Source organism: Scomber japonicus, chromosome 12 (genome assembly GCF_027409825.1).
Source record: "Scomber japonicus isolate fScoJap1 chromosome 12, fScoJap1.pri, whole genome shotgun sequence".
Taxonomy (NCBI): domain Eukaryota; kingdom Metazoa; phylum Chordata; class Actinopteri; order Scombriformes; family Scombridae; genus Scomber; species Scomber japonicus.
The window spans coordinates 31760781-31772534 of record NC_070589.1 but is presented as its reverse complement, the minus strand read 5'-3'; the positions used below and the strand labels follow the sequence as shown (position 1 = coordinate 31772534).

General features: G+C 38.8%; 1 protein-coding gene across 1 annotated transcript; it reads right to left on the bottom strand.

Annotated features, from left to right (window-relative positions):
• Positions 1-4611: 4611 nt before the first annotated feature.
• Positions 4612-5187, bottom strand: LOC128369764 (GTPase IMAP family member 9-like). Its single transcript, XM_053330840.1, has one exon. It carries the CDS (start codon positions 5185-5187, stop codon positions 4612-4614), a length of 576 nt encoding a protein of 191 aa, XP_053186815.1.
• Positions 5188-11754: the final 6567 nt, after the last annotated feature.

Sequence of the window (11754 nt, the reverse complement as noted above, 5' to 3'; positions counted from 1 at the left end):
TGTTTTCAGTGAAGCACTTTCCATCCGTGATGAAACAGCTGACTCAGGATAAAACGGGGAAGCGAGAGTAATGCAAGCGAGTAACGTATTAGTAAAGTAGTGTAACAGTTATTAGCTTTCTAGTGTTCCGATGCTAACGTTAGCTAACTGCTACTAGTTGAAAATTAACAAGCTGAACATAGTAGCCAAGCTAACAACTTCACATTGATCATTTCTGTTGGATTTTATGAGCACTGCTGGCAAACAGACATTTCAGTCCCTCCAGGATTTCACAGGATTTTTTTCTGATTGTTGCGGCCTAAAATGCCTGATTTTGCGGCAGCATTTTAAAAAAATTGCGGTAAATGTTGCAATGTTTTAAGCAATTTTGTTGCAATTAAATTGCGGGAGACAGTGAAAATTGCACACACACCATCTCTGATCTCATTGCACATTCAACTTCATATTTTGAAGACAGTTTTCACACCGTTTTTAACATTTTATTTGACAATATTTATCTCTCTCACAGACACATGCACACACAGCACAGACACACATACACAGACAGAGACCAGTGATGCGCGGGTCGGCTTTTTTTAACACCCGCCCCAACCCGACCCGCCAGGAGATCCAACCCGCCCGCCCCGCAAAAATGCGCTGATCATGACCCGAACCCGACCCGACCCGAGGAACAAAAAAATAAAGCCAGTGAACGTATTGCCATGGATCCTACCGATGAGAACTCATTTGTGACACTGTAAGCCACAGATAGACAAGGATTTGCACTGGATTCGCAGTAAAGATTATGATACAATGTCATGAAAGATTAATTGAATACCAAACAACAACAAATACACTGTAAGATTGATTTTCGTTCTTTATTGAACGCCCTGCGCACAAATACAAACACACACAAATGTGCACACATGCCAAACATGGTCAAAACTGTAATATCTGCTATCTGAGAGCTTACATTTTAGCGAACTGATCTTTGATCACTTGAAAAAAGTTTAAATTGAAGTAATAGATCATATACTGTAGGTAACAATGATATTTCGACAGAACGTATGTTTAAATTGAAGAAGCGCAGAGCATATAATGATATTTATAGCTGATGACTCTCACAGATCGAGAGGTGAATTAATCTTCTGATCACAATTTAACTTTAGCGTCACTAAGCTATTAAACACATCCGTGTAGGTTATTATTGATTGAGCACAACCATAATGTTGATTCGGAGTGACACCCAACTGTGTTAGGACATAGCGTCAGGTTTGATCTGAAGAGATTGTGGAAAAACGGCACCATCAAGCTTCAGCTCTCTCCCGTTGCCATGGAGATTCAAAACAAAGCAGACAGAGACACACACAATATTGATCTCCCTCACAGACACATGCACACAACACAGACACACAGATACAGACACACAGAATTAGTTGAGTTTACCGTCGCGGCAGACGGTATTTTTTGCCGACCTCACTCCTCCAATTTGCGGAAAAGTTGCTGTAAAGTTGCGGTGATTGGACAAAATTGCAAGGCCCGCACATAATCGCGCGGATTGGTTGAATTTGCATTAATTGTTGCGATCGCGACATCACGAATTCCTGGAGGGACTGACATTTGGGTTTTTGAATTACACTCTCTAGCCAACAGGACCACATCCTCTGCAAAAAGCAGTGACCCCCGAGCCCCACCCCCAGGCCTGGCCCCAGGGGTCGGCCCCGGTGACCCGCGTTAGGGCGAGGGACACGAAAAATCATTTATAGTACTCATCATCAGGGTCTTGTGAGCTACGTTTTGTCTGGCCCCTCCCCCTGGACCTGTTTGCCATGGGAGACCCTACCAGGGGCATGAAAGCCCCCGACAATTGAGCTCCTGGGGTCATTGGGACGTGCAAACCTCTCCACCACGATAAGGTAGTAGCTCAGGGAGGGGAAGTTAATTTCCAAATATCAATAAATTGTTAAAATGGTGTTGGAAGCAAACAGACCATTACTGCATCTAAATGACTGAGTTAAGTTGTCACAACTCTCCACCGCTGTGTCTGTCTCTGCTGCTCGGAGGACTCAGCTCTGCCCCTGAGATGAAGGAGAGGAGCAGCTAACGTTAGCCTCTGCTGCTGTTTACTGTCATCCTGCTGCTCTCTGTTCACGGCAGGAATATTACTACTCTATTCCTCCTCACTGTTCTGTAGAAAAGGTCCGGACACTAAATGGAGGACAGAGTTGCTCCATTAGTAAGCGGCTACAGGACGCTGTTGTGTTAGCTGTGGTTGAGCGAGCTAGAGAGTGAATGAAGAGAGGGAGCGCTGACAGTAAAAAAGTCGGTGAATCAGATCAATAACACATTATTTTCAGATTGTTTCACATTGGTTACGTTCAACAGCACAAATAAACTTCTCCACACACCTCCACTCAACCTGCAGCTCAGCCTCAAACCTCTGAATCACCTGCGTGCTGTTTAAAAGCACATGACAGCGACATTATGCTAGTTTTGGTTGGTTCAATGTAAGAAAGAAAGAAATGTACTTAAGTACAAAAGTAAAAAGTAAAGAATTTTTATTGTCAACGATACACAATACCTCTCCTGATAACTCAACAAAGTAAAAATAGGATAGTTTTCCTCTTTTATTAACAACCTGCATGGAAAAAAGAATCACAGGATACAGTCTGGTTTTGCTGCAAGCCAAATTTCAGACAGAAAATGTAAATTAAAAAATAATATAAATATATATTATATATAAATTATAATATATATAATAAAAAGCGTCAACACGTTAATCGTGATGCGATTAAGGGTTGAGCATGGGGGTGCCAAGTATAACGCATTAATGTATTTTACTTGCGTATCACTGTCACAGACTGCTGTTATAATCGACCTCTGTAAACTGTGCACAGTGCACAGCATGTGTTTGACATATTCCTGCATATTCCACATTGTTGGCCTTTCATTCCAGTAGCGGATCTCAATGTGGGTGGCATCTTACTGGAGTACATGGAGCGGCGCACACACCAAAAGAAAAAAAAAGATCAGTTTTCTAGTTCTTATTTGCACGTCATGTCTTTTTTTTATATTGTCACTGAGGTTGAAACAAATAACTTGCCTGTTTTGACAATGTAAGGAGTAGAATGTACAGATATCTGAGTTCAAATGTAGGTAGGAAAAGTAAGAAGTTGTCAGAAAAATCAGAAAAATAAATACTCATGTAAACTACAGATACCTGGAAAAATCTACTTCAGTATAGTAACGGAATACCAGTACTTTGTTACTTCCCACCTCTGTATCTTTTCCTTCAGTCATGCCTCCTCTCCTCTCTGTATCACACACTTACAGTAACTAGCTCAAACTAACAACTGAGTATTAATTTATGTAAGACTTAAAAACAAACAATTAAAAAATATGTATGTGTACATTTTTCTTATTTCTACTGATATCATGATTGTTCTGTTTGATACTGATATGTATACAAAAATACATAGATTAATTCATTTTACTTTGAATTTGTGTGAGAGAGAGACAGACAGAGAGAGGTTTCAGGTCCTTCACTTCCTGCCCTCATGTGTTGCACCTGTGTCTCATTGTCTCCTCTCCCTGTAGAGTATTTAGTCTGTTTTCTACTCCTTGTGCCAGTTTGTCTATGTTCCTCTGTGACAGTGTTCCAGCCTTTTATTGAATTTTCCCTCGAGTCTTGTTTTTTGACCCTGCCTTTTTGCCTGCAGTCTTTGTACTTTTGCCCCTGCTGCTTGATCACCGGTGTACTGACTTTGGCTTGATTAAAGACTGTTTTTCTGATTACTTCTGAGAACAAATCTGCTTTTGAATCCCTGCTCACGTCAGCCTTCACAGTACGAACTGGCCATGGACTCAGCGGACTCAGAATCTGTCAGTTTGATTCCCCAAGTGCAAGATCCAAGACCAACAGATCAGTCTCCTTCACCATGAGGTGACAAAGCTCACAGGAATCCCACTTGGCTGGCTTCGGTACACTGAATCTGCTAATAGAGGAGATGCGGCAGCTACTGTACAACACTCTCCAGCCCAGCCTGAAGCCACTCAGCTATGCTTAGACATTTTTGCCATAATCTTCTAATATATTCTCTCAAAATGGATTAAAAGCAGAAAAGTGTGTGTAAGTTATCCATACGTTTACTTTCACATTTTAACCCCTTTTTTTAATTCTTAAAATTTGACTAAACCACATAGACAAAAAGTAGGGTCAAGCCACTGACCCTTATAAAAACTCATTTTCAACACACATGAATCCAAATAATTCACATATTAAAAATAGTTCATAATCACATTCAGCAGTGAAACAGCTTTATAGAAAAGCCAAAAAAGTATGTGAACATATTTAACAGCTTCTGCTGTGACTGCCGAGCTTCTTATAACAAGGGCCTTACACACTGATTTAAAAAAATACTTGTAGAAGAGGGGATGATAAAAAGGGGATATTAAATAAAAGGTCCAACAACTCCTCCTAGGATTTAGGTATGAGCCTTGGACTCTATTAAGTTAGTAAGTTATTAAGCTCACTTTAAAAAACAAACAGGGAACATAAATTCACAATAAAAAAAAGGTTTATTATCATAAAATAACAGATGCCTTAGCAATTAAAAAACAATAAAATGCTACTTAGCAACTTGCTCCTTCTCTTGTTATGTAGTAGTGTGGTCTGTCCTGCACATTCATTTTTCCGATCTTCTCGAGCAGCTCGCTGACCTGAGAATGATCCTCCATCTCATTATTGAACACGTGATACTGGCCGTTATATTTGGCCAAAACATTGTTCAGATCGTCACTGTCCTTCAAGAACTCCTCGATAGATTTCCCTTTGAGCTGGTCACCATGGGTAAAGAGAACCATACTGTATTTGTTGGCTTCCTCACCAAAGATTTCCTGAATCTTCTCCACTGATTGCTTTTCTTCCTCTGTGAATCTGCCCAGTTCGATGACGACCAGGAAGATATGAGGTCCAGGAGAAGCATAAGAAATGCTCTGGGAAATACCTTTATATGTTTCCCCTTCAGTGCTCTTGGTGTCAAACAGGCCTGGTGTGTCAATAACAGCAACCCATTTTCCGTCCACCTCACCATAAACCTTCTCACAGTCTGTAGTCAAAGATTTAGCGGATAACTGAGATTTAAAGCACTCTTTTCCCAGAATGGTGTTTCCTGAGGTGCTCTTCCCAGATCCAGTCTTCCCCACCATCACAATCCTGATCAGCTCATTATTGTTGAAGACTGTGGAGGCTGAAGAAAAAGGCTGCTCCTGATCTCTCTCCTGCTCTTTGTTCTTTTTCGGGATTGTTTTTTTCTTTTTTTCTATTGCCCTCTCTGCCTTTTGGAACATTTCAGTGGTGTAGTAGCTTCCTCCATTCTGTTCATACATTTTTCTGATCTTCTCGAGCAGCTCGCTGACCTGAGAACGATCCTTCACCTCATTATTGAACACGTGATACTGGCCATTACATTTGTCCACAAGTTCCTGCAGATCTGTGTTGTCCTCCAAGAACTCTTCGATAGGTTTCCCTCTGAGCTCGTCACCATGGGTAAAGAGAACCATGCTGTATTTGTTGGCTTCCTTACCAAAGATTTCCTGAATCTTCTGCACTGTTTTCTTTTCTTCCTCTGTGAATACGCCCAGTTTGATGACGATCAGGAAGATATGAGGTCCAGGAGAAGCATAAGCAATGCTCTGGGCAATATCTTTATGTCTTTCCTCTTCAGTGGTCTTGGTGTCAAACAGACCCGGAGTGTCGATAACAGAAACCTTTTGTCCATCCGCCTCACCAAAGGCCTTTTCACAGTCTGTAATCACAGATTTAGGGGAGAAGTCAGATTTAAAGCACTTTTGTCCCAGAATGGTGTTTCCTGTGGCGCTCTTCCCAGCTCCAGTCTTCCCCACCATCACAATCCTGATCAGCTCATTATTGTTGAAGACTGTGGTGGCTGAAGAAAAAGGCTGCTCCTGATCTCTCTCCTGCTCTTTGTTCTTTTTCGGGATTCTTTTTTTCTTTTTTTCAATTGCTCTCTCTGCCTTTTGGAACATTTCAGTGGTGTCAAAGCTTCCTCCATTCTCTTCATTTATTTTTCTGATCTTCTCGAGCAGCTCACTGACCTGAGAACGATCCTCCTCCTCATTATTGAACATGTGATACTGGCCGTTACATTTGGCAACAAGTTCCTTCAGATCTTTGCTGTCCTCAAAGAACTCCTCGATAGATTTCCCTTTGAGCCGCTCACCATGGGTAAAGAGAACCATGCTGTATTTGTCGGCTTCCTCACCAAAGATTTTTTGAATTTTCTGAACTGTTTGTTTTTCTTCCTCTGTGAATCTGCCCAGTTTGATGATGATCAGGAAGATATGAGGTCCAGGAGAATCATTAGCAATGCACTGGGCAATATGTTTTGCTGTTTCCTCTTCACTGTTCCTGGTGTCAAACAGGCTCGAAGTGTTGATAACAGCAACCCATTGTCCATCCACCTCACCAAAGGCCTTTTTACAGTTTTTAGTCACAGATAACTTAAATTTAAAGCTCTTTTTTCCCAGAATGGTGTTTCCTGTGGCGCTCTTCCCAGCTCCAGTCTTCCCCACCATCACAATCCTGATCAGCTCATCATCGTTGTAGGCTGTGGGAGGTGTAGACCTGGAGGCTGGAAAACAAAAGACAATCAATGTATATTCATAAAATGTGTCCAATTAGTCCACATCAGGGATGAGTAGTGTTAGTTGGAAAGGCTCAAGTTGTGCCTTGTTGTACAGTTATATGAGTGCTTCATCTGTTTAGTATGTTTAAACAAATATTAAACAAAGCTATTGTTATAATTGTATATATACTTATATACATATCCTTTGTGGAACATAAAGGTTAATATGACCAGCGCGAAGCCCTATTGTATCTGTAAACTGACATGCATGGGGTGGCGAGGGCCCGTTCATCGCTGCTTGCAGCTTTAATTTTGACTTGATATTTGATCTTGTCTGAATCATTATGGATTTAGTAGTAAAAGACTCATTGACACCTGATTTATTCTGTACAATGTGGGAGTTTCAGTGTTTATGTCTGTGATGCCAGAGAAAACTGTACAAACTGAGGAACTTCCTTGAGGTCTAAAACACAATAGATTCATTTGGATCTGCAAAAAAATTGTAGGCAAAACTAAATATGGCTGAATTGTGGTTCATAACTGCAAACTGGCTAATTTAACATAATGACTGTCATAAAGACATTTGTACAAATCTTTGCTCACATTTATGATAAAATGACCATGAAAATGAAACATTGATGAAGTGATAGATTTTGATCTAATTTATTAATTTATGATGCTAATTAAAGGTGCATCATAAAAAAATGTACAGTAGCTTTAAAATACCTAAAAATCCAATAATTCATTTAAAGGAGAAATGTTACTCAAACATAAAAAATGACATCTGTGAAATATAATTATTTACATTCCTGCTATTTCATTACTAATACAAACAAAACTAAAACAATCAAACTAAAGAAATGAAATGGATTTTCCCATTACATGCCATCTTCTAACGAGGGAAAAGTGACTCATCACAGAGCATGTGTGAATGCTAATGCTGCTGCATGAAACTGCTCTTGCCAACCCTTATTATCACTGACCTTTATGTATGTATGTATGTATGTATGTATGTATGTATGTATGTATCTATCTATCTATCTAGTTCACTGAACCTTATTGATTTTCAGTGTCCATTTTTTCAACAATGTGTTTGACTGTAGAGGGAACATGGTCAGGAAGTGTATCAGATTTTTATGAAAAATACCAGTTATTCTTATGAACGTTTTTCATGTTGTTAAGAGCTTTTAACCTTGTTAGGCAGCAGTTGTGATCATCAGAGGTCCTTCTCTGTAAGACCACTTCCTGATATATGGCCTTCTTCACAGTTTTAACAAAATGGCCTTTGAAATGGTGGTTACACTTTGATTCCCAAATTATATTTAATATAGAACAATAGTATTCCATTAGCTTTATTTAATATAAAAGTTATAATATAAGATCATGCCAAACTAGTTGATATGGTGTTAGGTAGGAAGGAAGGAAGGAAGGAAGGAAGGAAGGAAGGAAGGAAGGAAGGAAGGAAGGAAGGATGGATGTAAGATCATGCCAAACTAGTTGATATGGTGTTTTATTGACTATTTACTGGTTTTAAGCAATGTTCAATTATTGTGTACAAAGTTTTTATGGTTACATCACTTAGACATTTGTGCCATAATCCTCTAATACTAGTGCAGAACCTGTGCAAAATCTGTTTTTGCGTGTGTTTTTACTACAAAGTATCCTGGGCTATTCGAAGTGTTTTCAGTTTCAGCCATTTTTTTGAGGGTCTGAAGTGTATTTCACATGTTAGCTGCCAAAGCTCTGCTGCCTAATAATTGAAGCCACCATCTCTCCTGACATCTAGTTGCACTGTAAATTTTGACAAATTACATTTACTTAAAGTCAACTTCAATAAAGTTGACAGAACTCTGAATTAGAATAAGTCACATGAGCTTGATATATGGTAAAATAATTAGTAACTTAAAAATAAACTCACAAATTGGATTATGAAAAGCATAATTTATTTTTAGAAAGACAATTTATGCATAAGAAGTCAAGTTATCATTACATGTTTACACTGTTTACTTGATACTCTTCATACAATAACAATGCTGAACATGCTGTTCATTCTGAATCTTAACACCATTTCAGTTCATTTAGACCACCGAGGGTCGAGTGTGGCTGAACCATATGGGAGAAGTAAACAAATAAAACTAATGAAACATGAAACAAACAGATGGAAATAAAATATAATGAATTCAGTAAAAATAAATGCATATTTAAAATATAATACACACTCATGAACAGCCGTCCATAGCCAGGACTACATCCACCTCAAAAGGGCTTTTTTTTTTCCTTTTCTTTTTTTTAATGTTTACAGTTTTAGGGCTGAGGCTTTGTTGTCCGAGGTTCAACAGTATTTTCTGAAACAGTTCAAATGTGTTCTTCATACCTTTTAGCTAATCCAGGTGGAGTGAATATATTAAGCCTAATAGAAGTAAAAGTGCTTGACAGTGTGTGGGAATGTCATCCATGACAATGTTTCCTTCAAGGTTCTAGCTGTGGTGCTTCAGTCATGACTGCAAGAACCCCAACAGGCCCCTTAGTGAAGCTGAATATAAATCCTGCATTCAAAAATAAAAGAACACAATGAAATACATTTTGATTGGATTTTACGACATACAGCTGTAGTGTGTTCACTGTAATCAACATGCCTGCAAGAATCATGGTGAAAAGTCACATAGAACAAACCTGCACTCTGGAATATTGTCTTGCAGAGCTCTTCTGAAAAGCATACAAGCAGCAAAAATGTATTCATACTCATATACTCAATTTTGGAGCTAATTTTCCTGAAGGCTGCTACATTTTACCATCTCAGACCTCAGCTTCAGTTCAGCTTCAGATAAAATTTAATTTTCCTTTAGATTAAAAGACTTCAGGTCTCAGGAAAACAATGTGCCAACCCAAGCCATACGGGCTTACAGACCAAACTGTGTAACAGCAAATTCTCAAAACAAACAAAAAACAAGTACTACTTTGGGTAGTGATATGTCAAGGAATAACAAAACACAGGAATCTCTGGAAAAACAATTGTAGGTCAGAACAGTATTTTCTGACCTAACAATCAATGGTTCAACACCCCAAAAGCCAGTAAGTGCAAATTCAGTTCTTGCCTAAAATAGAAATAGGACACATGTAGCTATACAACTTCATCTGGGAGGCTCAGATTTAGCTAAAACTGTGTGTAACCCCCATGGATTTTAGGGCTACAAAACCCATATATGATTTAAAGGTGTAATTACATGTTGTTCCCTCAAGGGCCGCTTATACACTGCGTGTCTGTTATATTGTGGGGGCTACGAGATCTCTTCCCTTTTCACCGCAGCCAACACAGCAGATGTGTGAGCATGCAAACAAGCATTTCCTGGTATGAAACACCCCAAAATAGTCAAAGTCAGATTATTGTCCATGTAACAACGCTAATAAGTTGCTCTTTTAATAGAGGTCCAACTGTGAGCGAGAGGGACACAGCTTCTGTCAAGCTATTAATGTTGAGAAACTCCGGTGAGTTGTCAAAGTGTATTCTAGTCATCTATCAATCAATCAATCTTTATTTGTATAGCGCCAAATCCAGAGCTGGTGACTCAGACTTGCGACTCGTACTCGAGTTGCACTTAAGTCGCACTACACATTGACTTCAGACTCGACTCGGACTCGACCTCAAAAGACTTCAGACTTGACTCGGACTCGAGGCTGGAGACTCACAAATGACCATTATTTTCATGTTATCATTTATATTCTCATTATTTATTATCTGTCATTCGTCTTCTCTGTTTGCATTTGGGAAGTGATCTTTGGCTGTGACTGAGGCTGACAGTAAACACCAACATCACGCATGCGCCGTGTGTGTATGCGCGCATTTCGAGCAGAGCCCGTCTACTACTGTATACTGTATTAGAAACTCTTTGATTTCAAGACAATAGCGAGTGAAAGAAGCCCATCGTGCAAGTCTGTCAGCAAACACACTGTCGAATTTGATGTTTTTTTAAATGTAACCATTCTGTGGTGTAAAGATTTTTCAGGGAGGTGAAATGAGTTTTATACAGCCAGTTTTTCATTTCCATTTTTAAGTACAACTTTTGATTTACTAGCACCATGGTTGGTGTGTTTTTTCATTTTGTTATCATTTACAACATTACTAAGACACAGTTATTTCTTGTTAAGGAAAATATTTGTTTTGTTTTTTTTCAGGAATGTGAAAGAGTTTTTAAAGAACCAGTTTTTCATTTTTAAGTTAGTAAGTCAAATGAGTACAACTCATAATTGACTTGCACCATTGCGGGTGTGTTTTTTCATTTATTGTTAAAATGCAAAATATTGTGTGCTGCGTGCCTGTTATCAAAATACATTGTTGGTGCGATATATTTCTTTTATTGTATTTTACAGCATTGTTAAAAAAAACTCTTGTTAAAGAAAAATATAGTTATGAAATTGAAACAATCCTTTGTATTTTTCCACATCACATTGCTGTAGATTCTAGTGAAACAATCATCAATATTGTCTTATATAGAGGATTTTACAGAGCTTATAGAATTTGAATTTTGATTTTTGGACTTGCAAAAAATGACTTGTGAACACCTCTGGCCAAATCACAACAGAGCAGGTTCTAAACCGAACTCTTCAGGTTTTAACTTTAAAGAGACCCAACATTCCCACATGAGCAACAGTAGCAAGAAAAAACTCCCTTTTAACAGGAAGAACCCTCAGAACCAGACTCAGAGTGGGAGAACATCTGCCTCGACTGGTTGGGGTTGAGAGGAAAGAAAGGAAAGAAGGATAGAGGAGAGAAGCACAATGAAAAGTAGCCAACTAGTCTATTGTTAGCCATAGTGTGGGAAGCTGCCAAGATGTTTCTCATAAAAACCAACCGGTGATTGTGAAATGTGGTCTTATGTTTATTAAATGCTTTGGTGCAACTGTATCATTGTATTTATAGTCTGAAACGATCGCTAACGGCTAAGTGCTAGTTGCTAACAGCTAATCGCTAATGGATACGCTAATCGCTAGCTCTGGCTAATAAACTGACTGACACTGTGTCAAAACTTTAAAGGACAATTGCGCTTTTTTCTAACATTACAATCATGTTTTAATTGGATTTGTGCACTTGAATGCTTTGTAATGCCATTGAATGGTAATTTAAGTGATT

What these genes read in the sequence shown, in the direction of transcription:
- LOC128369764 (XM_053330840.1), bottom strand. Translation starts at nt 5,187, where the DNA reads ATGGTGGGGAAGACTGGATCTGGGAAGAGCACCTCAGGAAACACCATT.